The 27847-nt window shown below is 43.9% G+C and overlaps 1 protein-coding gene across 1 annotated transcript; it reads left to right on the forward strand.

The window, feature by feature from the left end:
• The first annotated feature begins 1640 nt into the window (after window positions 1-1640).
• Window positions 1641-22697, forward strand: LOC132871141 (P2Y purinoceptor 13-like). Its single transcript, XM_060905249.1, has 2 exons — window positions 1641-1678; window positions 21207-22697. The coding sequence occupies exon 2, from the start codon at window positions 21215-21217 to the stop codon at window positions 22190-22192; it is 978 nt and encodes a 325-aa protein (XP_060761232.1). The 5' UTR covers window positions 1641-1678; window positions 21207-21214; the 3' UTR covers window positions 22193-22697.
• Window positions 22698-27847: the final 5150 nt, after the last annotated feature.

Here is a 27847-nt window from a genome sequence, read left to right on the forward strand (position 1 = left end):
TGAAAGATCCAAAAGTGTCAATTTTCATTCACAGCTACTTAAGATGGCACAGTTTGTTTGTTTTTTTGCCATACCTGCTCACAGTGCAAATGTTGAACGAATCTTTTCACTGATGCAAGCCCAATGGACCAAGGAGAGGAATCGCTTGTCTGTTGATTCACCAAAGGGGATTCTGTGCACACAGTACAATTTCAAGAACATGACCTGCAATCATGTTCTTCGGCAATAGACAACTGTTGGGAAAGATTCAGACCCCGTCCACACGTAGCCGGGTATCTGCTAAATCGAAGATATTTTTCTACGTTTTGGCCTGTCATCCACATTAAAACACATCAAAAACGAATATTTTAAAAAACTCCGGGCAAAGTGAAGATTTTTGAAAACTCCGTGTATGCCTTTTCGTGTAGACAGAGATAACCGGAGTTTTGCGTTTTAGAACTTCACAATCTGCGCCAAAAAAATGACAACAAATCTGCCCTGACGTCAAACATGCGACCTTTGTTTACTGTAGAAGCCAGATTAAGCATGGACAAAGAGTAATGGATCGGAGTAGTGCCTTGAAAGCGTTAATTATTGTGCAGGTGCTATTTACATGTTTAATTTTAGAAGCCCAACTACTGCTCCAAAAACAGGGTCAATATGTCCACATATTTGCTTTGACAAGATTCCCAATCAACGTTTTCTTGCGTCTTTTGAAGTTTATACTCCAAAATTGTGTTTAGAAGCAATTCTGTCTCCGAGTCTGTCCAGACGAACGAGCTTGGCGCCATGTTTTATGTTTAGGCGGAAGTGAAGCCAACAGAGGGCTATTCTGATGTGATTAGGCGGTAGGATTTGGAGAAATAATGCCATCTACAGGTTTGGAATGCTTATGAATGTGATTGAAAACGCAGATGTTCGGTTATGTGTGGAAGGGATTTTTTTCGAAGACGAGGTGGTGTGGATAAAACATTTTTATAAACAGAGGGGGGGAAAATGTTCGGTTTTAAAAATACCCGGCTACGTGTGTACATGGCCTCAGTCATCTGAGAAATACGCCCCATGTGAGGAGGACTGAAAAGCCATAGGCCAGTGTAGCCTATTACTTTTTGAGAAATGTTTTATTTTGTGCCCATACAAATAATTATGTTTATGTTAACAAATTATGTTTTATTTTGTATTTTTTTTAGGTTACCATTATTGTTTTATCGGGACAAACATTGAAAACCTTTACTTTATATTTTATATAATACTTTATCACAGCACTGAATGGCACAGAAATGTTTAATTTTGTTTTTGCACATTTGAAGCAGTGTTTGCACATTTTGAGGCAATGTTTTTTTTTCTACGTTAGTGTTGTTAACGGCCAATAAAGCTCATTTTCATATCTAGTCACCATGTCTGTGGACATATTTGTATTTGAACATGTGATACACTACACACACATGCTGAGGTGTCCTCTTTTTCACAAACTCAAATCTGGTCACCCTACTACCCAGTATTAACCCCTTCGGACATAATGTGTACAATTGTACACATGAAGTTCCATCATCACAGAGAACAGAGAAGTTGTCACATCAGTGGGTGTGTTTTGTTCCTCAAGCAAACAGTTATCTGGTCTTGCTTCAGAGAAGATGCCTTAGATGAACAAGTGATATAAACAACACAAGGACACTTTTACATGCTCACACTCTAAGAGGTATGTGGAATGTTTTTTTTTTTTTTTTTCAAACTGAATCAGGATAAGAAAGTACAGTTAAACAGAAAAGTTCAGGATGTAAAAAAAAATTATTATTATTATTATTATTATTATTATTTAGTAGTAGTAGTCTTAAATAGCATATTTTAATCAATAAGGAACATTTTCCTAAGAACAACAGGCTTTTTGTTATCATTTTATTTAGAAACTATTTAAATTGAGTTAAATAAAACTTTCATTCAATTCAGTCAACAAATTCTGGTTTATGGTATATAATTAGCTTCAGTTTATTGGCTTACAGTACATACAGTATCTACACTACCGCTTTTATTTCATAAATCATTCAGCAATGGGCAGATATTTCTGTATTTAATGCTACAATCAGCAGAGATCTCTGCTACTTCCTTCCAAATTCTCTTGCGGTATACTGGGCAGCATCGTCAATTTACAGCTCCAAGGTTCCAGGTTTGATCCTGAGTTTCTGTAACTTCATTGGATTTTCTGTGCATGTACTCCCCAAAACCTGCCAGGAGGTGAAATGCATGGTTAATATAAAAAAAAAAAATCACCCAGGTGTGTATGGATGGTGTGTGCATCTCATAAAGGGTGTGTCCCTACCTCAAAGCCAGTGTCCCTGGGATAGGATGTCCGTTACATGCATGCTGAAGTAGTGCAATCACCCATTTAGATGTGTATTATAAATGACTGAAATTGCATAAATTACAAATCACATTATTTTTTACATTCATGTTTATATCACAGTAATCGTGATGGTGATAGTATATCATCACTATGTTTAAACCATAATTCTGTGGTATAAAAAAAAATGAAATGGTCTTTAAATCAAGCTCTGAATTGATTACAATTTCTCTATGTTTACAAACAGAGAAATTAATATGTGCATCTGTTCCATGTCAGCGCTTTGACAAAGTTTCACAACTCAACAGTCTGATATACCGCTGAACCAAGTTCTAGTTTATAGCATGTTAGAACTGAACCACAGTTTCTGAAAATATAAGGGAACAAATAATACTTGTGGTTTCTTTCTTTCATCTCCAGCAAGAGTTGATGGGTTTTTTTTTGTCTTGTTTTGTTTTTAACTGGACACTGACAAGTGTACAAGTATACATGGTTGTCCTGAATTGGCAATTGCATGCGATGCATGCATTTAGAGGATTCAAGAGTGTCATAATAATGGCAGCTCTGTGGGTTTTCACGGTATTCCTAAACAGTGAAGAAATCTTTTATAAAGCAATGCTGTAGGATTGGTGGAAGGCTATTAACACAACTTGTGAAAAGTTTTGGGTAGTCTAACTTTACAAAGAGAGATAAGATCCTGCTGTATCTTGAAAATTCAGATCTTTATCTTGCAATTTGCTTGACTAACAGCGCATTAATGAAGCTTTGAGCCTTGACACAATCTCTCTCTCCCTCTCTCTCTCTTTTTTAAGCCATTACATTAAAACCATAATATCACAGTGTGGGGTATATTAGGCAGCAAGTGAACTTTCTGTTCTCAAAGTTGATGTGCTGGAAGCAGGAAAAATAGGCAATTGCAAGAATCTGAGTAACTTTAACAAGGGTCAAAATGTGATGACTATATGACTAAATCAGAGCATCTTGAAAACCACAGGTCTTGTGGGGTGTTCCCGAAACACAGTGATTAGTACCTACCAAGAGTGGCCGAAGGAAGGACAACTGGTGAACTGGTGAAACGTCTGTAGTAAACCCTTATGTGGGTGGAGTACTGAAGCATGGCAGGCGGGAAATGATGTTCTCACACACTTTATTTTTAAGATTATCGCTTTTCAGCTTCATTCATTCACTCGCTCACCCACTCACTCACTGTTCAGACACACACACCCATGCGCGCGTGCGCGCACACACGTGTTCTGGTCGGGAGAGCTCCCTTCTCTTTGGTCTCTCCCTCCTTTTCTACCCTCCGCCGTCACTGCAACAAACACACACACACACACACACAACATTAATTGACAACAGGTACATTGACTTTGCCACTCATCTTCCCTGACTCCACCCTCTATTCACAACCTGATGCTTGGCCATGCCCCCGCTGCCACATACCTCCACAGCCCGACTCAGGCTGGGGAGCCAGCCGGCCTGCAGCGGACTCCCCCCATGACGGGACAGGAAGTCTGCCACTACCATCTGCGCCCCCAGCTTGGGGACCACCTCGAATTTAAATGGCTGGAGGGTGAGATACCAATCCGCACATTGGCATCCTTCATGCGTTGGATCCACTGGAGGGGTACGTGGTCTGAACAGAGTGTGAAAGGGCACCCCAGCAGGTAGTATCAGAGGGTGAGAACCACCCACTTGATGGCCAGGCACTCTTTCTCGATGGTGCTGTACTTATGCATCGAGACATTGTGGCTGATGTACAACACGGGATATTCCTCACCCTCTACCTCCTGGGACAAAACGGCCCCCAGCCCTCTGTCCAATGCGTCTGTCTGCAAAATAAAGGGGAGAGAGAAGTCAGGGTAGTGGAAAAGTGGCCCCTCACACAGTGCAGCTTTTACCTTAGTGAAAGCCTGTTGGCACTATTTCATCCACTGGACTGAATTTGGTGCTCCCTTTTCAGTGAGATCATTCAGTGGGATGGTGGTGTCTGAAAAATTAGGTATGAACCAATGATAGTAGCCAGCCAACCCCAGGAACTGTCTCACCCCGTTTTTGGCCTTGGGCCTCAGGCAGGCCGCAATCGCTGCAGCCTCGTCTATTTGGGGATGCACCTGCCCATAACCCAAGTGGAAACCCAGATACCGTACTTCCACCCACCCAATTGCATACTTTTTTGGGTTAGCTGTGAGACCCGCATGCCTCAGTGACCCTAAGGTGTTCAAGGTACTGCGGCGAATCATTGCTATACACGGTAATGTCATCGAGGTACGCTGCTGCATAGGCAGCATGGGGACGGAGGCTTTTGTCCATGAGCTGCTGGAACGTAGCGGGAGCCCCAAATAACCCAAAAGGAAGTGTGACAAACTGGTGTAATCCAAACAGTGTGGAAAAGGCCATTTTCTTGCAGGATAGAGGAGTCAAGTACAGTGGTGCTTGAAAGTTTGTGAACCCTTTAGAATTTTCTATATTTCTGCATAAATATGACCTAAAACATCATCAGATTTTCACACAAGTCCTAAAAGTAGATAAAGAGAACCCAGTTAAACAAATGAGACAAAAATATTATACTTGGTCAATTATTTATTGAGGAAAATGATCCAATATTACATATCTGTGAGTGGAGAAAGTATGTGAACCTCTAGGATTAGCAGTTAATTTGAAGGTGAAATTAGAGTCAGGTGTTTTCAATCAATGGGATGACAATCAGGTGTGAGTGGGCACCCTGTTTTATTTAAAGAACAGGGATCTATCAAAGTCTGATCTTCACAACACATGTTTGTGGAAGTGTATCATGGCATGAACAAAGGAGATTTCTGAGGACCTCAGAGAAAACGTTGTTGATGCTCATCAGGCTGGAAAAGGTTACAAAACCATCTCTAAAGAGTTTGGACTCCACCAATCCACAGTCAGACAGATTGTGTATAAATGGAGGAAATTCAAGACCATTGTTACCCTCCCCAGGAGTGGTCGACCAACAAAGATCACTCCAAGAGCAAGGCGTGTAATTGTCGCTGAGGTCACAAAGGACCCCAGGGTAACTTCTAAGCAACTGAAGGCCTCTCTCACAATGGCTAATGTTCATGACTCCACCATCAGGAGAACACTAAATAACAATGGCAGGGTTGCAAGGAGAAAGCCACTGCTCTTCAAAAAGAACATTGCTGCTCGTCTGCAGTTTGCTAAAGATTATGCGGACAAGCCAAAAGTCTACTGGAAAAATGTTTTGTGGACGGATGAGACCAAAATAGAACTTTTTGGTTTAAATGAGAAGCATTATGTTTGGAGAAAGGAAAACACTGCATTCCAGCATAAGAACCTTATCCCATCTGTGAAACATGGTAGTGGTAGTATCATGGTTTGGGCCTGTTTTGCTGCATCTGGGTCAGGATAGCTTGCTATTATTGATGGAACAATGAAATTTGAATTATACCAGCAAATTTTAAAGGAAAATGTCAGGACATCTGTCCATGAACTGAATCTCAAGAGAAGGTGGGTCATGCAGCAAGACAACGACCCTAAGCACACAAGTTGTTCTACCAAAGAATGGTTAAAGAAGAATAAAATTAATGTTTTGGAATGGCCAAGTCAAAGTCCTGACCTTAATCCAATCGAAATGTTGTGGAAGGACCTGAAGTGAGCAGTTCATGTGAGGAAACCCACCAACATCCCAGAGTTGAAGCTGTTCTGTATGGAGGAATGGGCTAAAATTCCTCCAAGCTGGTGTGCAGAACTGATCAACAGTTACCGGAAACATTTAGTTGTAGTTATTGCTGCACAAGGGGGTCACACCAGGTACTGAAAGCAAAGGTTCACATATTTTTTCCACTTACAGATATGTAATATTGGATCATTTTCCTCAATAAATAAATGACCAAGTATAATATTTTTGTCTCATTTGTTTAATTGGGTTCTCTTTATCTACTTTTAGGACTTGTGTGAAAATCTGATGATGTTTTAGGTAATATTTATGCAGAAATATAGAAAATTCTGAAGGTTTCACAAACTTTCAAGCACCACTGTATATCTGCCAATATCCCTTCTTTAATTCCAAATTTAATTCCAGTGTTGAGTAAAAGTGAGTAGCACCTAACCAATCAAGCAACTCATCAATGCAAGGCATTGAGTATGCATCGAATTTAGACACTGTGTTGACTTTTCTGTAGTCCACACAGAACTGGACCAAACCATCGGTTTTGGGTACCAGGACCACCGGACTGCTCCAGTCACTGTGTTACTCCTTGATTATGCTCATGTTGAGCATGGCCTTGAGTTCATCCCAAACCACCTTTTTTGTGTGTGTGTTCAGGTAAGTGGTAAGGGTAGTGTTGGTGTTAGGACTAGGACTGTTTTGGCCTCTAGAGGCCGCTGTTATTTCCTTTTCATGTCGTGTTTATTTTGGCCTCTAGAGGCCGCCACTGTTCCTGTGTTTTGTGTTTGTGTTAATTGCCTAATTATCTTCACCTGTGTCCTTAATTAGTTTGTCTATTTATACCCCTGAGTTCAGTCCTCTTGTCACGGAGTCTTTGTGCTGTTATGTTTATCTCCAGTTTCCTTTGTACTGTGTTTTTTGATCTTCTTAGCTTTTGAATTTTTGCACTTTGCTTTTCTTTTGGATTATACTCTTTGGTTTTTTTTGTCTTTTGTTTTGCCCTGTATATAGTGTATATAGTTTAAATAAACCTTTTGATTCTTTTTCTACTTCCGCCTCACGCCTCTGCATTTGAGTCATCCCCCTGGTGGCCTAGTGGGGGTTTGCTGGATTATCACACCAACGAACCAGGTTCGAATCCCAGCAAAACCCTAACAGAAAGACTCCGTCTGGGCACTACGAATACCAGGTGATGCCCTTCGGACTCACCAGCGCACCAGCTGTTTTTCAGGCCCTAATCAACGACGTCTTAAGGGACATGATTAACCTATACGTTTTTGTCTACCTCGACGACATCCTTATCTTTTCCAAGACCGTGCAGGAGCACCGCCACCATGTCCGCCAGGTTCTCCAGAGGCTGCTACAGAACAATCTGTTCGCCAAGGCCCAGAAATGCGAATTTCATGTTCCCGAGGTCTCCTTTCTGGGATTTATTGTACGGACAGGCCAACTCCAAATGGACCCTGCCAAGACCCTGGCCGTCCGGGATTGGCCTACTCCCAAGTCCGTTAAGGAGGTTCAGCGGTTCTTAGGATTCGCTAACTTCTACCGCAAGTTCATCAGGAACTTCAGTTCTGTGGCAGCACCCATGTCAGACCTCACCAAAGGGACAGGTGGATCTTATGGCTGGTCTCCTCAGGCAGAAAAAGCGTTCAAAGACCTCAAGGACCGCTTCTGCACGGCACCCATTCTGGTTCTCCCGGACACCTCCCAACCATTCATCGTGGAGGTGGACGCCTCGGACAGTGGTGTCGGCGCGGTGCTCTCTCAACGTTCGGAAGGAAAGCTGCACCCCTGCGCTTACTTCTCCCACCGCCTGAGTCCTGCTGAGTCCCGGTACGATGTGGGGGATCGAGAACTGCTAGCGGTCAAACTGGCCCTTGAGGAGTGGAGGCACTGGCTGGAGGGAGCACAACATCCATTCCTGGTTTGGACTGACCACAAGAACCTGGAGTACCTCCAGCAAGCCAAGAGACTGAACCCTCGACAGGCTAGGTGGGCCCTGTTTTTCAGTCGGTTTGACTTCACCCTCTCATACCGCCCCGGCTCCAAGAACACCAAACCTGACGCACTGTCCAGACTGTTCTCTGCCACTAACAGGGAGAATGAAGTCGGGCCTATTATCCCTGTGTCCCGGATTGTGGCCCCTGTCCGCTGGGGTATTGAGGAGGCTGTCCGACGAGCCCAACGCCAGGACCCCGGTCCTGGGACGGGGCCACCAGGCCTCTTGTACGTCCCACATCAAGCCCGGGCCAAGGTTCTCCAGTGGGGTCACTCTTCCCCTCTCACCGCCCACCCAGGAGCTCGGAGGACCCTGGACTTCCTGAAAAGACGCTTCTGGTGGCCTAACATGGAGAAGGAAGTAAGGTCATTTGTCCTGTCCTGTGAGGTTTGCACCAGAACCAAGAACCCACGACAGCGTCCCCAGGGTCTCCTGCATCCTCTGACCATTCCCCGGCGTCCCTGGTCCCACGTGGCAGTCGACTTTATCACGGGTCTCCCTGAGTCACAAGGTAACACGGTCATTTTGGTCTTAGTTGACAGATTCTCCAAGGCCTGCCACTTCATACCACTGTGCAAACTCCCCTCTGCTCTTGAAACTGCGAAACTTTTGTTTAATCATGTCTTCCGAGTCTTTGGTCTTCCACAGGACATCGTCTCAGACCGAGGGCCCCAGTTCTCCTCCCGAGTGTGGCACGGGTTCTGCAAGGTCATCGGAGCCACTGCCAGCCTCTCCTCTGGGTTTCACCCACAGTCCAATGGTCAGACGGAGAGGCTCAACCAGGACCTGGAAACCACCCTGCGAGGCCTGGCTATGGATAACCCGACATCGTGGAGCACCTGGCTGCCATGGGCGGAGTACGCCCACAACACCCTGCAGTCATCGGCCACCAAGCTGTCGCCATTCCAGTGCCAATTCGGGTTCCAGCCACCTCTGTTCCCGGACCAGGAGGAGGACGCGGGGGTGCCCTCGGTCAACCAATATGTGAGACGGTGTCGCAAGACCTGGAGCAAGGTCAGGAAGACCCTCATACAGACCTCCAGAACCAACCAGACTCAGGCCAACCGCCATAGAAGACCTGCACACGCTTTCCGCCCTGGGCAGCGTGTTTGGCTGTCCACTAAGGACCTTCCACTGCGGGTGGAGAACCGCAAGCTTGCTCCTCGCTACATTGGCCCCTTCAAGGTGGTGCGCAGGGTGAACCCTGTCTCCTACCGGCTCCAGTTGCCCCGGACTCTGAGGATCAACCCCACTTTCCATGTTTCCCTGTTACGGCCCGTACTGACGTCTACGTATGCCCCTGCCCCTAGGAACCCCCCACCCCCCCGCATCTTCCAGGGGCAGACTGTGTTCACTGTGAATCGCCTGCTTGACTCCCGCCGGGTCCGCGGCGGGTTGCAATATCTGGTGGACTGGGAGGGCTATGGTCCTGAGGAGCGCTGCTGGGTTCCTGCTCGGGATGTCCTTGATAAAGAACTATGTCGGGACTTCCATTCGGCCCATCCGGATCGCCCTGGGAACGTCAGGAGACGCTCCTAGAGGGGGGGGTCCTGTTAGGACTAGGACTGTTTTGGCCTCTAGAGGCCGCTGTTATTTCCTTTTCATGTCGTGTTTATTTTGGCCTCTAGAGGCCGCCACTGTTCCTGTGTTTTGTGTTTGTGTTAATTGCCTAATTATCTTCACCTGTGTCCTTAATTAGTTTGTCTATTTATACCCCTGAGTTCAGTCCTCTTGTCACGGAGTCTTTGTGCTGTTATGTTTATCTCCAGTTTCCTTTGTACTGTGTTTTTTGATCTTCTTAGCTTTTGAATTTTTGCACTTTGCTTTTCTTTTGGATTATACTCTTTGGTTTTTTTTGTCTTTTGTTTTGCCCTGTATATAGTGTATATAGTTTAAATAAACCTTTTGATTCTTTTTCTACTTCCGCCTCACGCCTCTGCATTTGAGTCATCCCCCTGGTGGCCTAGTGGGGGTTTGCTGGATTATCACACCAACGAACCAGGTTCAAATCCCAGCAAAACCCTAACAGTTGGTGCAATAGGCTTATCGAATCAGTCTCATGTAAAAAGGGATCAGTCTCATAAATTCATTAATTCAAGTGTCTAATAGTTTATAGCTAAACTATTAAACTCAATGGAATAACTTAGTGGTGATGCTGCTATAGTTTTAGTGAGTATTGTAGCTCTAACGTTTACTCTAGATCTATAACATTCATATAACAACCAAATGGGCAAAGGCAATTAGAATGCTTGTTGGCAGAGGTTGGCACTCAGTGAATGCTGTAGCAATAGACAGGACACAGTTTACTCCAAAGGTACCATTTATTGAAATAGCTGACATGAATTAGCAAACTAATAGTGATCAGATATAGTAACAATAGCAGCTAAGGAATAATTCAATAAAAAATGGTGATACAATGTATACAAGTAATAATCAGTAGTGTAGAAAGCAACAGTCAGTAGTAAGTAGAATAATAACCAGCAGTAAACAGGATGAGAAATCAGAAGTGAATATGATGATAACCAAGGCATTAATGGTGATCAGAAGTAATGGGCTATATGCAAGTGTTGCAGTGTAAGGGCGAGTGAATGTTAAAATGTGAGAGGGAAATCACGTATTTATGTGTGTCTGTGTGAGAGTGTGTGTGTGAGTGTAGGCGTGTGCGTACGTGTGCGCAGTTACACACTAATGAGATGAGGAGGAGCTAAGGAGAGAGGGTGTGCACAGGCGCACGACAAAAAGGAGGGGAGTGAGGGAACGAGGCTGTGTGTGCACGCGGGCGAGATAGGTGTGGTATGTGAATGTAATGCACGAGCCTTTGTGCTAGGCACCGTCTAAAGGGGGTTGGGCAACAAGGAAAGTGCACGAGGGAGAGTAACAAAGGATCTGTAACTCAAAAACTAGTCCCAGCTAGGACTTAAACCCAAACTTCTATTCAACCCTTAGCTACTTCTGAAATCCCAATGTTGAGGGGTGTAGTGCAACGGAGGGAGTTAAAGAGAGAGAGAGACAGAGAGAGAGAGAGAAAGAGAGAACACATGCACAATCTGACTAATACGAATAGTAAACAAAGCAAATCAAACAACATGTGGTCTAAAACCGGCTTTCATGTGAATCAAAATGCGTACATTTAAACCATGAATGAATTCAATTAAACAACACTCTTCGCATTAACTAGCCACAGCTACGACTAACAATTGCCCAGATGCCAGCCTTACTTGAGATCGCTCTTGCTTAGTGACTGAAAGTGCACCGTCTGTTATCCGAAGACAGTGCGGCACGCAGGTCCAGGGAGAAAACAGTTCTGTTCCTTTTGCTTTTACAGTTCATCAGCTGAAGATCTTCGGTGTCCCGTCAGTCATCCGATGATCTGGAAGGAATCTTGTTTGTAGTTCGTCAATGTTGCGAAAGGGAAAAGGGATCCGGTCACCTTTTCTAATTTAAAATACTGTGTGGGCTACAGTAACTAACTGGTTCAGTTATTATTACAACTGTGCGAGGATCAAACACACTGAACTTTGGCTAAAGGTCTGGTATCAATAGCTCGTTCTTTATTCTTTGTCCTTCTTTAGCACAGATACAACGACGTCTCTCTTTCACGCATGGGGATCCACCACCAGAGAGAAAGAATTTCGATTCCGCTGCGGGTTTTAAAGCACAGTCGTGACATCACTGTATTTGGTATCCAGTATCATCTCTGTATCCAATACCATTACAGGGAGTCAGAAGAATGGGCGGAGATAGAACATGGCATCGAGTACAGGGATTGTTGTGTTCAATGCTGTAACAGTGGAAGGGGAGAAGACGGGCCATAAAGTGAAGCAGGGAATTGTGGGTACTATGGCTACGGCATGGCAGCGCCCCTACAGCAGGTACGCACCGCCATTCCGGGGGGTGTTTCAATGTGCTGTTCTATGAGGTGGGTGTGGCCGGGAAGTGGCGAGAACACATTGCAAAATTTCTCTTGCAACTTGGCAACCTCTGTGAGTTGGGCTAGTGAGAGGTGGTCTCCACAAGGGACTGGAGTGGTTTGAGTTGTTGCTTTTGTTGTTTTTACCTCTGGCCCCAGCTCCGCCCTCTCTGGAACTACTGACGCCAATGCCACAGGGACCCCCTCGTTCCAATGTTTTAACTGGTTGAGGTGGTATATTTGCAGAGCCCCACCCACCCCATCCATTCACCTCACCTCATAGTCAACGTCCCTGATTCGCCATGTGACCTCGAAGGGCCCTTGCCACTTAGCAACTAATTTGGAGCTTGATGTGGACAGTAACACGAGTACTTTGTCTCCCATAGTGAACTCCCTAAGTCAAGTTTATTTGTATAGCGCTTTTAACATTAAACATTGTCGCAAAGCAGCTTTACAGAATTTGAATGACTTAAAACATGAGCTAATTTTATCCCTAATCTATCCCCAATGAGCAAGCCTGTGGCGACGGTGGCAAGGAAAAAATCCCTCAGACGACATGAGGAAGAAACCTTGAGAGGAACCAGACTCAAAAGGGAACCCATCCTTATTTGGGCAACAACAGACAACATGACTATAACATTAACAGTTTTAACATGAAGACAGTTTCGTTGATGTTATAACTCTTCATTGATGGAAACTTGAGTGCAAAATTGTTCATGACAACTGCAGTCCTAAAGTTAGCAAGCCAACTGTAGTCCTCAGCCATAAAAGCATTACTGTAAGTGTCCAGAGCATCTTCCAAGTGTGACTTTCAACTGTCCATATGGGGCTGTCCTCCACAGGAGTGATGCGATGAGACTCCAACCAGACACAGGGCATCAGGATGGATCAGGCAGGTCCGAGGAGCAGAAGAGGTCAGCATCTCGATCCCAGGACCGACATGTAACTCAGAGGGACAGATTTGGGGGGGGGGGAGAAAACACAGGTTGTTAGGTATGCCCAATGTCACCTGAATAAGTAGGAACAGTATACATATTGCACTGAGTACAAATAGGGACTCCGGCAAATCTAACTATGACAGCATAACTAAAAGGGGAGAGCCAGAAGGTAACACAGACATGAGGGAGCCCCAGGACATAAAGCAGCCAGCCACTACACTGTCAACAAACTCGAGTGAGCAAGTGAGTGGGGGACTGACAGCATCCATACATCCCAGTTTACCAAAACACTCTATGTCTGAGGACCCTCCAGATCTATTCCTTTACCTCTTAAACACCATTAACAAAAGACTTGACAAAACAGATATGTTTTCAGCCTCAACTTAAACGCTGAGACTGTGTCTGATTCCTGAACATCACTTGGAAGGCTGTTCCATAACGGTGGGGCTTTGTAAGAAAATGATCTGCCCCTGATGTAGCCTTCACTATATGAGGTACCAGCAGATAGCCTGCACCTTTTGATCTAAGTAGGCATGGTGGGTCATAGAGGACCAGAAGTTCACTCAGGTACTGTGGTGCGAGACCATTCAGTGCTTTAAAGGTCAATAGTAGTATTTTATAAACAATACGAAATTTGATTGGGAGCCAATGCAGTGTGGATAAGGCAGGGGTGATGTGGTCATATTTTTTAGTTCTAGTAAGGACTCTTGCTGCTGCATTTTGAACTAACTGGAGCTTGTTTATGCACTTATTGGAACATCCAGACAGTAAGGCATTACAATAATCCAACCTGGAGGTAACAAAAGCATGAACTAGTTTTTCCACGTCATGTAGTGACATTAAATTTCTCATCTTAGCAATATTTCTGAGATGAAGGAAAGCTATCCAGGTAATGTTATCAATGTGAGTTTCGAATGAAAGACTGGGGTCAATAATCACTCCGAGGTCTTTTACTGCTGCGCGTGAAGAAACAGAAAGGCCATCCAGAGTTACTGTGCAATCGGAAAACTTACTTCTAGCTGCATGTGGTCCTAGTACAAGTACTTCAGTCTTGTCAGAGTTAAGCAGAAGGAAGTTAATAAGCATCCAGTGTCTAATGTCCTTCACACATTCATCAGTTCTATTAAGCTGGTGTCTCTCATCAGGTTTTGCAGGAACATACAACTGTGTGTCATCAGCATAACAGTGGAAACTAATACAATGTTTATGAATAATATCACCCAGAGGTAACATATATAAGGAAAAAAGCAATGGGCACAAGACAGAACCTTGTGGAACGCCAAACTTTACCTCAGTATGTCTAGAAAAATCACCATTTACATCAACATACTGATAGCGATCAGTTAAATAAGAGCTGAGCCAAGAGAGGGCCATTCCCTTAACTCCCACAACATTTTCTAGTCTATCCAGAAGAATGGAATGATCAATGGTATCAAATGTTGCACTAAGGTCAAGCAACACAAGCAGCGAGACACAGCCCTGATCAGATGCCAACAGTAGGTCATTTACTACTTTAACCAGAGCTGTCTCTGTGCTATGATGAGGTCTAAATCCTGACTGATACATTTCATGGATGTTATTCCTATGTAAATATGAGCATAACTGCTGTGCCACAGCTTTTTCAAGGATCTTGGAGATAAAGGGGAGATTTGATATTGGCCGATAATTGGACAGCTGACAGGGATCAAGATCAGCTTTTTAATCAGAGGTTTGATAACTGCTAGTTTAAAGAATTTGGGTACATAGCCAATCCTCATCTCATCTCATTCATCTCATTATCTCTAGCCACTTTATCCTGTTTTATAGGGTCGCAGGAAAGCTGGAGCCTATCCCAGCTGACTACGGGCGAAAGGCGGGGTACACCCTGGACAAGTCGCCAGGTCATCACAGGGCTGACACATAGACACAGACAACCATTCACACTCACATTCACGGTCAATTTAGAGCCACCAATTAACCTAACCTGTATGTCTTTGGACTGTGGGGGAAACCGGAGCACCCGGAGGAAACCCATGCGGAGAACATGCAAACTCCACACAGAAAGGCCCTTGCCGGCCAAAGGGCTCGAGCCCAGATCTTCTTGCTGTGAGGCGACAGCGCTAACCACTACACCACCATGCCGCCCGCATAGCCAATCCTCATCTCATCTCATTTCATTATCTCTAGCCGCTTTATCCTTCTACAGGGTCGCAGGCAAGCTGGAGCCTATCCCAGCTGACTACGGGCGAAAGGCGGGGTACACCCTGGACAAGTCACCAGGTCATCACAGGGCTGACACATAGACACAGACAACCATTCACACCTACGGTCAATTTAGAGTCACCAGTCAACCTAACCTGCATGTCTTTGGACTGTGGGGGAAACCGGAGCACCCGGAGGAAACCCACGTGGAGAACATGCAAACTCCACACAGAAAGGCCCTTGCCGGCCAAAGGGCTCGAGCCCAGATCTTCTTGCTGTGAGGCGACAGCGCTAACCACTACACCACCATGCCGCCCGCATAGCCAATCCTAAGAGAATAATTTTATTATTTTTAGAAGCGGTTCAATTACTTCAGGTATTATCTGTTTGAATAGACGTGTAGGTAAGGGATCTAGTACACAAGTTGAGACTTTTGATGCGGAGATTAATGAAAGTAATTCAACTTCTCTAAGGGAATAAAACATTCTAATTGCTGATCTGATACAGTTATATTGTTAACTACAGGGTCACTTACATTGTCTGACCTTAAATTAGTAGTTTGAATTTTTTGTCGGATATTCTCAATTTTGTCATTAAAAAATTAATGAAGTCGTTGTTACTACATAGTACAGGTGTGAATGTGTCTATAGTGGACTTAGGATTTTTTTTATCTTCTATTAGGGAGGAGATATGTTGATCTAGCAGCACTAAGAAGCTTTTCTATATTTCAGGAAGCTCTCCTTCCACGCTAATTTGAACGCTACCGATTTTGTTTGACGCCATTTATGTTCCAATTTTTGAGTGGTTTGTTTTAAAGTGTGAGTGTCATCTTTATACCAGGGTGCTAATTTTTTGTCTCTGACCATTTTCCTTTTAAGAGGAGCTACATTATCTAAAGTATAGCAGAACGTTGACTCTAAGCATTCAGTTGCCTGATCAAGTTCTGCAGGGGCTGACAGTGACCCAATCAAAGTTGATAACTCTGGGAGATCATTTATAAAGCTCTGTGCAGTAGTTGACGTGAATGTACGTTTAATACAGTAGTGTGGTGAGGTGCATATATTATTACTCAGACATATTTTGAATGAGATGAGATAATGATCTGAGATTACTTCAGACTGTAGAAGTATGACTGTATTTTCTATGTTTAACCCGAATGTTAGTATTAGATCGAGGGTGTGACCACCATTATGGGTCGGTCCTATGACATTCTGATTAATCCCTACTGAATCTAAAATGGACACAAACACTGTTTTCAAAGGGTCTTCTGGGTTATCGAAGTGAATATTAAAATCTCCGACAACTAAATCTTTGTCTTAGGAAATAAGCAGATCTGAGATAAAATCTGCAAATTCAGAAAGAAACTCAGAATATGGCCCTGGGGGCCTGTAAATAATAAGTAACGGAATTAACTGGGTAGACCTATTTTTCAAGGCTACATACATTATATGAGTATGAAGAACTTCAAATGTATTAAATTTATAGCCAGGTTCTTGTGTTACACCTAGATAATCTTTATAAATAATCGCGACGCCTCCTCCTCTGCCAGTTAGATGAGGCTGGTGTATATAACTGTATCCAGGAGGACTAGCTTCATTTAATGCTATATATTCATTTGGCTTAATCCATGTTTCAGTTAAACAAAGTACATTAAACTCCTGATCAGTAATAAGTTCATTAACCATTAGTGCTTTAGATGTAAGGGATCTAATATTTAATAGCCCCACCTTTAGATCAAAGGTGCTGGCAGCAGCTGTACAGTCAGTATGATCTAATTTTATATTGATTAGGTTACTGGAACAAATTGTCTGAGTATTTCTACTTTTTTGTTGAGCTCGGGGAACAGACACAGTCTCAATGTAGTGGACCCTGAGTGATGACTGTGCAGCTAGCAGATAGTCGGTTTAGCCTGTTTGTCTGCTCCCTGGCCTTGGCTCTGGATTGTCAGAAATTAACTAGGCCTGTTCTGATACTATGACCTATGCTGCAGGAAATGAGAGCAGCACCTTCCCGACTGGGATGGATACCGTCCTGGCCTAACAGGCCAGCAGTGCCCTCAAAATTAGCCCAATTATCTATAAAGCCCACACTGTTTTCAGAGCACCATCTGGACAACCAGCAGTTCAGCGACCATAACCTGCTGTAAGCTACATCACCACACCGTATTGGGATGGGGCCAGAGCATACTACAGCATCGGACATCGCCTTTGCTAATTTAAACACCTCTACAAAGTTACTCTTAGTAACCTCAGACTGACGAAGGCGTATATCATTAGCTCCTGCATGGATAACTATCTTTGAGAACCTGTGCTTGCCTAGGACCCTAAGATTACCTGCTATGTCCGGCATCCTGGCTCCCGGTATACACCTGACTAAAGCTGCTAGTGCCCCTAAAAGCTGAGCTAATTTCACATGCCGTATGATAGAGTCCCCTGTAACCAGAGCTCTTTCAGGTTTCTCAGTGGGTGCATCACTAAGGAGAGCAAACCTGTTCGACACGTGAAGAGGAGAGGAGTGGTGCTCCTGTGGGCGAGCCTCAGCGGTAGCTTTGGCTCTATGCTTATGCTGCCGAGCCGTCACCCATTCGCCCCGCTGTAAGGCCTCTAATGCCGGAGTTGGGGGATTACTAACTCCACCTAGGGCATCCAGACTTTCCCCTACAGAAACTACACTGCTCTCATTCTCACTGGCTTTCTCTAATGCCTGGATGTGCGCTTCTAACACTGTAATTTTCTTTATCAGATAGCTAACTAATCTGCACTTATCACAAATAAAGCTATTGCTAGTGGCAGAGGAAGAATGACTAAACATCCTGCACTCAGCACACTGAACAGGCTGAAGGTGTACCATGATGAAAGGGTTCACGTACCTTAATCGAAGATCTGCTGATATTAAAACAGATCCACTTTAATATCAACAAGGCACATGCCCCTATCGTACAGCCGGGCTTGATGTTCTTGTGCCTGCCGTAAATTCTCCTGGGTTAACCCTTTGGTGACTGACCCCTTGAAAATGGTTCCTCCAGGAACGATGACGTTTCAGTTGTCAAGACAACGGAAAAACTAAAATACAAGAGCATTTTGTTTTGTGCACAAGAGCATTGTGACGTATCTTTCTGTTTTTGTATTTTAGTTTTTCCGTTGTCTTGACAACTGAAACGTCATCGTTCCTGGAGGAACCATTTTCAAGGGGTCAGTCACCAAAGGGTTTTAAGTGTGTGAGGGTGTGGAGCTTTGTGCATAGGTCGAGAACGTATTGAATTTCATTCTTAATAGTTGAAGGTCCTGCCTCCCAATTTTCCCACAGCATATCTAAAATGCCGCACGGTTTTCACCCATATAATAATTCAAATGGTTAAAATCCCATGGAGGCTTGCGGAACCTTCTCATACTGCGAATAACAGGGGCTTGAGCCATTTATCCCAATTACGTGGATCTTCACTTACAAATTTCCAAATTAAATTTTTCAGTGTCTGATTAAAGCGCCCTACTAAACCATCCATTTGTGGGTGATAGACACTGGTGCGGACAGATTTAATCCCCAACAACTCATATAGTTTGTGCAGTGTGCATGACATAAATGTAGTGCCTTGGTCCATTAGGATTTCTTTCGGAATGCCAACCCGGGAGATAACATGGAAGAGTGCTTCCGCAATACTGCATGCGGAGTATTACGGAGAGGCACCGCTTCTGGATATCAGGTTGCATAGTCCGCCAGGACTAAAATAAAGCAATATTCTTGTGCTGATCAAGCTAATGGCCGGACAAGATCCGTATCAATTCTCTCAAAGGGGACCTAGATTAGAGGGTGTGGGTGCAAAGACGCTTTTGGAGTGGTCATGGGATTTACTAATTGGCATTCGCAGCATGCTGCACACCACCAACAAACATCCCCACGAATTCCTGGCCAATAGAACCGGACCATTATTTTATCCTGCCCTAAGTGTCCAGCCATGGGATTAAAGTGAGCCACATGGAACACGAGTTCCCTACGGCTCTTAGGGATTAATAATTGTGTTAACTGTTCACTGCTTTGAGTGTCCTGCGTCACTTGATACAACTTATCCTTAATAATAGTGAAATATGGGAAGGTGGGTGCCGCATTTGGCAGGAGAAATCAGGAGAGACCATTGATTACTCTCACTTTGTCAAACGCATGACGCAGAGTCTCATCTCATGACAGCTCTAACAGGAAATCCTTGAGGGAATCCCTCAGAGAGGGAGGAGGGGCAAGCTGCTCCTCACTCCTTGCACTGCCCTGACGTGGTGCTGACGTAGACGGCTCTGTGACAGCTTCCCCAGTCAATGCCACACCAGGATCTCCCCATGATGCATTATTGCAGGACGCACCCCCTACTATATGCTCCATTAATCCTCTGAACCCCAACCAATCAGTCCCCAAAATCAGCGGGTGGGTAAGAAGTGGATTAACCGCTGCCTTTGAACTATGTTTTTCTCCCCAAAATAGAATGTGGACAGACACTAATGGATAATTGTGAACATCCCTGTGCACACACAAAACCTTCACCACTTGTGCTTTCCCCAGTGCCTCACCTTGCACCAGGTTTTAGTGGATTGAGGTCTGATTACAGCCGGAATCCATCAACACATGATACGTATCCCCTCGAACACTCACCAGTATACGATACGTTCCAGTCCAATCGGGGGCAATCTCTGGTGCATCGGGGATCCAGACCATGGCTCCTACATCCATCGTGGAACACTGACCCTGGAGATGCCCAGGCTCCCCACAGTTCCAGAATACTGGCCCAGGCTTCACCTCTGCACCAGTGTTATGGGCGTCACTCACCTGGGGGGAGAAGACACAGAAGGAGAAGACGGGAGGACACCGCGGGTGCGGCGGGCCAGCTGGGTGGGAACCGGCCCCTGTCTCCGTGATGGGGGAATGGGGCGGGGATGGGACGGGAAGAGGAGGGAGGGGAGAAGGAGAACGAGAGAGAAAAAGAGAAGAGGCAACACATCTGCCTGCTGCTGTAACCGCCACCAGACGGTCCCCCGCCAACTCAATGGCTTGATCCAGCGATGCCAGGTGATGACACTGGACCCACTCCACCATTCCTTCCAGAAGACGTGCGATGAACTGCTCCAGTGTCACCAGAAAAATGATCCCCTCGGCGTCACAGTCGTCCACCCTCAGCCACCGCTGGCAGGCGTCCCAGAGCTGTTGGCTGAATGCAAATGGCTAGCCGGCCTCCCCCAATGCCAGCGTCCAGAAGCGCTGACGATGTTGTTCCATCAGCAGGCTGGTGATATCTGAATAATTAGGTATGAACCTACGATAGTAGCCAGCCAGCCCCAGGAACTGTCTCACCCCCTTTTTAGTCTTGGGCCTCAGGCAGGCTGCAATCGCTGCAGTCTTGTCAATTTGAGGACACACCTGCCCATGACCAAGTGGAAACCTAGATATCGTACTTCCACCTGACCAATTGCACACTTTTTTGGGTTAGCTGAGAGAACCGCATGCCTCAGCAACTCTATGACAGCCCTAACATGTTCAAGGTGCCGCGGCCAATCATTACTATCCACAATAATGTCATCGAGGTACGCTGCTGCACAGGCAGTATGAGGACGGAGGTTCTTGTCCATGAGCTGCTGGAACATAGCGGGAGCCCCAAATAATCCAAAAAGGAAGTGTGACAAACTGGTGTAATCCAAACGGTGTGGAAAAGGCCATTTTCTCAGGGGATAGAGGAGTCAAGGATATATGCCAGTATACCTTCAATTATCACTTTTCAGCTTCATTAATTCACTCGCTCACTCACTATTCAAACACACACACACGGGTTCTGGTCAGGAGAGCTCCCTTCTCTTCACTCTCTCCCTCCTTTTCTATCCTCCACCGTCACTGCAACAAACACACACACACACACACACACACACACAAAAAAAAAAAAAAAATTAATTGACACCAGGTTCATTGACTTTGCCACTCACCTTCCCTGACACCACCCTCCATTCACAAACTGACGCTTGGCCACAACCCCGCTGCCACAGTGCCATTGGGTGCACAAGCCTCATTGATGAGCTCATTGATGAAAAAGTTAATGCTGGCTATGATAGAAAGGTGTCAGACATGATGGCAGGCATTGCAGCTTACTGCATATAGAGCTCAATTTTATTTTTGCTGGTATATTAATTACAAATATTTGTATTAATCACATGTTTGTTTGTTTGTTTGTTTTTTAGGCTTAGTGATGGCTTCAAATGGAACCCAAACTCCAAATGCATCTTGTTTAGATTGTGCAATTGATCAAAGCGCATGGAAAATCGCACTTCCCAGTCTCTATTTCATGATTTTCCCTCTTGCTCTTGTGCTGAATCTTACAGTAGCTTGGATATGTTTACACCTCCAGGTCAACTCTAGTTTAACGGTGTACCTGAAACATTTGGTGGCAGCTGACCTGCTCATGACCTTGACCTTCCCCATTCGAGCTGCCAGTGAACTCCCAGGAGCCTCTCCAGGGCTGCATGCTTTCGTCTGCCGATTCTCAAGTGTCTTCTTCTACCTAGCCATGAACATGAGTGTGATTCTGATGGGACTCATCAGCCTTGACCGCTACTTAAAGATTGTGAGATCTGGAGGAAGTCTTCTCGGTCAGAACCTGCTCTTTACTCATGCCCTATCATTCACTTTCTGGATTGTGTGTATTGGCTCTATTACGTTACCGATTATTATGACAACGGACCAAGACCCTATGAATATGGCCACAGAGTTCTGCATGGCCATGAAAAGTAAACTAGGACTTGATTGGCACAAGGCAGTCGTCATTGTTACCAAAGTGATTTTTTGGACAGTGTGCATTGTAATTGTGTTTTGTTACACCTGCATTGCTAAGACGGTTCTGGAGTCATATCAAAGGTCTCATAGCAACAACGACAAGCGGAAGCGTAAAGCAAAGCTTCGGGTTTTTCTTATTCTTATCATCTTTCTTATCTGTTATGTACCTTACCACTCCATCCGAATACCTTATACTTTATTACAGATTAAAGGCAATTGCTCATGTACCTGGTTTTTCTTGAAAATTGGTAAGGAATTAACCCTCTGGCTCTCATCTCTAAATGTATGCCTGGATCCCCTGATCTACTTTTTTCTCTGTAAGGCTTTCAGGGAAAAGTTTTGGGAGATATGTGACCTTGAAAAACTCTTTCCATCCTTTGGAAAAAAACAATGATGCATGCCAGTCTTCAGAAACTTCACTCTAAGCTGAAGGCAAAAGCAATGGACCTTTTTTTATTTTTTTTAACAATTACAATTTAAAGCAAGCACTGGTGATTTCAAGTTGTGCAGCTGCAAACTGTGAATGTGTGCAACTCTTTGTAAATACCTGCCATGACATTACAGTGTGTAATGCATTTCTGCAGAACACTGATAGTTCAATGGTGTTGAAACTACATCGGAAGCTAAAACTGTGCACAGGTTCACATTAGAGACCAAACCATATCTCCATATGCATCAAAGTCTGTCATGATATAAATAATACAGCAATTTTGCAACATTTTGTAATTAATTCATAATGTTTTTATTATAAATTTTTATACTGGACTAAAGGTCTAAGGCCTGATCTGCGGTATGTGTTGAAAACCGATCCAGTGAAGAAACCAGTTGAGAAACAAATATTGTAACATTTGCTTGTGAGTTCATATGCAATAATAAGTGTGTAATTGTGTTTAGTTTGAATTATGACCTACTTTTATTTGTAATGCATGAAATATCTACAATAAAATTTTATTATTACTAAATGTTATAATTATTATATGAATATATTTAATGTGACTGCGTCAGATTTTATTATTATTATTAGTAGTAGTAGTAGTAGTAGTATCTCATCCGACTGACAGGCGATGAGCTTATGCCATCATGTGTTGTCTGGCGTCTGGCGTCCGTGCGTCATCATCCACATTTCACGAAAATTGCTTCTTCTCTCTCTCAATTCTTCACCAATTTTTATTATTTTTAGCAGGAAGGTAGGTCTGCATGGGGTGCATATAGCTTCTACCCAAACTTGCATAATTGCAATTAATAATGAAGATATGGAGTAATTAATCCCTAACGAGCAGTTTCCACACATCACTTCTTCCCCTTCAATTCTTCACCGATTTTGATTCTTTCTGGCATGAAGGTAGGGGTACCTAAGGTGCATATAACTTCTACCCAGATTTGCTTTATTCCAATTATTAATGAAGTTATGGACTAATTAAGCCTTAATGAGCAGTTCAACAAAAATCACTTCTTCTTGGTCAATTCATCACAATTTTGGATTCTTTTTGGCAAATAGGTATGTATTCCTAGGGTGTATATAGCTTCTATATATAGCTTGCATGCAGCTTGTACATAGCGTAGAACATTTATTGTGCAAGGTGGCCCACTTTAGATCATTCCTTCTGGACTAGATGTGACCAAAGATATCTTCAATCCAACGTGTGATTTTTTATTATATAGACACATTCACAAACAAAAAGTACCCAAATTTATCCAACCACTTCATCGATTTCCTCATGAGCGACAAATCAAGATTTATGGCATGGTTTTGGTTCTCCATGTCCCAGATGTTGCTCGTATGAAAAATATCAGTAGTTTATTTCCCAGTAAAACACTTGTGTCCAGATAATATATCATCATTATCTCTAGCCGCTTTATCCTGTTCTACAGGGTCGCAGGCAAGCTGGAGCCTATCCCAGCTGACTACGGGCGAAAGGCGGGGTACACCCTGGACAAGTCGCCAGGTCATCACAGGGCTGACACATAGACACAGGTCAATTTAGAGTCACCAGTTAACCTAACCTGCATGTCTTTGGACTGTGGGGGAAACCGGAGCACCCGGAGGAAACCCACGTGGACGTGGGGAGAACATACAAACTCCACACAGGAAGGCCCTCGCTGGCCACGGGGCTCGAACCCGGACCTTCTTGCTGTGAGGCAACAGAGCTAACCACTACACCACCGTGCCACCCCAGATAATATAATGATTTATAATATGATTGTGTGCATGAGGGTGACATTCTGTCAGTCTATTGTCACAATTTTGGAGGAGTTTTGGTCGGGTCCTTTGAGGGCAGTCTGATAGCTGATGGGAAGAAACTGTTGTGGAAGTACTTCCTGTTTGTTCTGATACTTTCTTGTCAGTGGAATCTTGGCTGGTGTCTAGGGCTTCTCCACTTAAACAGAGAATGCCCAGGGTGATGTCGGTCTTTAACAAATGACCCGCAGTTTGTTCCTGCAGTGGTGTGTGAACAGGTGTCCATAGAGGGGAGCTGTGTTCCCATCATCCTCTCTGCTGTTTTAACAGTCCTCTGGAATATTATGGTTTCCAACGAAGCAGCAGAGACATAGAGTACAAAGGCAGTCACGTCAGTATGGTTTTTTGTTGTGATTTTTTTTACTCAGCAAGACTGTTATCTCTGTTTACTTCATAGAAGAGGCTATAGATGAACAAATGATATGTATGACACAAGGGCAGTTTGACACGTTCACATCCTAAAAGGTATGTGGAATGTTTTCTTCTTTCTTTTTCAAATTGGATCAAGATAAGAAAATACAGTGAAACAGAAGACCTCAGGATGTAAAAAAGAATGGTATTATTATTATTATTATTATTATTATTATTATTATTGCCCTGTGATGACCTGGCGACTTGTCCAGGGTGTACCCCACCTTTCGCCTGTAGTCAGCTGGGATAGGCTCCAGCTTGCCTGCGACCCTGTAGAACAGGATAAAGCGGCTAGGGATAATGAGAGAATGAGATGAGATTATTATTATTATTATTATTATTATTATTATTATTAAATAGCACTGTTTTAAGCAGTAGGGAAACTTTTCCTAAGAAAAGAAGAATGGATTTGTCAGAAAACTTCAAGTGACAGACAGATATAAAAGCAGAAGGGAGTTTAATAATGCAAACTGGCAGACATCCAAATTGTTATGCAAAATGCAGTTGCTGGCGACACAATGGTGTAGTGGTTAGCACTGTTGCCTCACAGCAAGAAGGTTCTGGGTTTGAGCCCAGTGACCAATGGGGGCCTTTCTGTGTGGAGTTTACATGTTCTCCCTATGTCTGCGTGGGTTTCCTCTGGGTGCTCTGGTTTTCCCCACAGTCCAAAGACATGCAGGTTAGGCTAATTGGTGGCTCTAAATTGACCATAGGTGTGAATGTGAGTGTGAATGGTTGTTTCTCTTTATGTGTCAGCCCTGTGATGATCTGGTGACTTGTCCAGGGTGTACCCCGCCTCTCGCTCATAGTCAGCTGGGATAGGTTCCAGCTTGCCTGCGACCCTGTAGAACAGGATAAGCGGCTACAGATAATGGATGGATGGATGGATGGAAAATGCAGTTGGCAGGAACCTGATATGGCAAAATTTGAGCAAGTTCTTGGTCAATCTCCCAAATCAGGGTATTCACAAAGCAGGCTGAAGGGAGAATGGGTTCTGGATGCAAAACTGGAGCTGTGGATGGGTAGATACAGGAAAAAGAGTTGGCTTTTGTGTTCTTAGAGCCAGGTCTGTAGGCTATGGTGAATTGGAACCTAGTGAAAAAGAGGTCCTAGTGTGCTGGACATAGATTCAGTCTCTTGGCAGATTTGAGATACTCCATATTCTTTTGATCGGTGAAAATGGTAAAAGGATAGGCTTTCCCTTCCAACCAGTGTTGCCACTCCTCTAGCGCCAGCTTGACAGCCAAAAGCTCCTGGTTACCAATGTCATAATTTTGTTCTGTGGGGGTGAGTTTCTTGGAGAAGAAAGCTACCAGGTGAAACTTGGGCTTCCCATTGCTCTGACACTGAACTCAGATGCATCAACTTCAATAACGAAAGGCTTAGTGGGCTCAGGGTGCTTAAGGATGGGAACAGAAGTAAATGCTTTTTTGAGTTGGGAGAAGGCTCTTTTGGCCTCTTGATTCCAGAGGAGGTGCATGGGACCTTTTTTGAGCAGGACTGTGAGTAGTGTCGCAGTGGAACTAAATCCTGTGATGAATCTCTCATAGAAGTTGGAAAATCCTAGAAAACACTGAAGCTCCATACCTGTAGTAGGAGTGTGCAAAGAGGTTACTGCAGAGACTTTATTTTCATCGATGTTTACTCCATCTGAACTGGTGACATATTCTAGGAAGATCTGGATGATGTGAAACTCATACTTTTTGGCTTTGAAAAAGAGGTGGTTCTTAAGCAGTTGAGCTAAGACACTCTTAATATGATTTACATGACTTTCCAGGGTAGGGTAGTAGATCAATATTATGTCGATGTCGGCAATTACAAATTTACCAAGCACATCCTTCAATACATCATTCATTAAGCATTGGAAGACACTTAACATGTAGAATAGCCCATATGATATCATGCAGTACTTGTAGTGGCCAGAGGTGGTGCTAAATGCTGTCTTCCACTCATCACCCTCTCAGACGCACACCAGATGATAAGCACTGTGTCGGTCAAGCTTGGGAAGCACTCTGGCTGATCTGAGTTGCTCAGTGGCTGAAGGAACTAAAGGCAAGGGATAGAGATATTTTACAGTGATTTGGTTGAGTCCTCTACAATAAACGCATGGCCTAAGGCCCCCTCCCTTTTGCTCCATGAAAAAGAAACCAGCAGAAGCAGAGGATATGCCCTTGTTGTAGAGCCACCTGCACATAATCCTCCATAGCCTTCTGCTCAGAGATCGAGAGTGGGTAGATGCGGCAGCGAGGAATCATACTTTACAAAGTGCAAGTGTTGTGAGAGTGCTTAAATGAGTGCAGTGGTTATTGAGTCCAGGTGTGTGCAATTAGTAATCGGGTGACTGTGAACGGTGAAGTGCAGGGTAGATGTTCTAGTGACAGGATTTTACTGGAGGATTTGTTCAAGGCTAATAACTCATGAAAGGTTTCATGTAGTCTGACTTTACATTGGAGAGAGACAATATCCTTAATCTTTAAGGATCTAATTACATTGGCACATATATTAGGCAGCAAGTAAACAGTCAGTTCTCAAAGTTGATGTGCCAGAAGGAGGAACAATGGGCAAGTATATGTATCTGTGTAACTTTGTCCATCCATCCATCCATCCATCCATCCATCCATTATCCGTAACCACTTATCCTGTGCAAGGCTCCAGCTTGCCTGTGACCCATCTCAGCTGACTATGGGTGAGAGGCGGGGTACACCCTGGACAAGTCACCAGATCATCGCAGGGCTGACACATAGAGACAAACAACCATTCAAATGGTGGCCTTTTTCAACAGGATAATTCAGCCTGCCATACTGAAAAAAAAAATGTTCAGGAATGGTTTGTGGAACATGAGAAAGTGTTCAAGGTGTTGATCTGACTGACCTTCAAATTCCCCAAATCTCAGTCCAATCGAGGATCTGTGGGATACACAGGACAAGCAAGGTCCAACCTTGCATACCTCGACAAGTCAGAGCTTGGCGGCACAAGGAGGACCAACACAATATTTGACAGGTGGCTTTTAATGTCTTCCACAGGTAATGTGATGGCTTTCACCTGTGTTTAATCACTGGTAATTTACTTATGTATGTATGTATGTATGTATGTATGTATGTATGTATGTATGTGAGTCTTAGTGTGAAATCTGCAAATAAAATGAAGTTCTTCTTAAAAGTGAAAGTGGAAAATAAACACACCCTCCCTTTTTTCTCGACTTGGTAAGTCTTAGCAACGCATTCCCAAATTATTTATTCCTTATTTTGTAGATATTTATTCCTAATTTAATGGAAGATTTTTCATATTATATTTAACGAGCTGGAAAAATGCCATTATGTTGAAAAGTGAGAAATGCAATGTCAATTTCTTTTGCTGGTATGTTAATTACAAGTATTTGTACTCATCACAAATTTGTTT

The sequence above is a fragment of the Neoarius graeffei genome, chromosome 23 (assembly GCF_027579695.1).
Source record: "Neoarius graeffei isolate fNeoGra1 chromosome 23, fNeoGra1.pri, whole genome shotgun sequence".
Lineage (NCBI taxonomy): Eukaryota > Metazoa > Chordata > Actinopteri > Siluriformes > Ariidae > Neoarius > Neoarius graeffei.

What these genes read in the sequence shown, in the direction of transcription:
- LOC132871141 (XM_060905249.1), top strand. Translation starts at nt 21,215, where the DNA reads ATGGCTTCAAATGGAACCCAAACTCCAAATGCATCTTGTTTAGATTGT.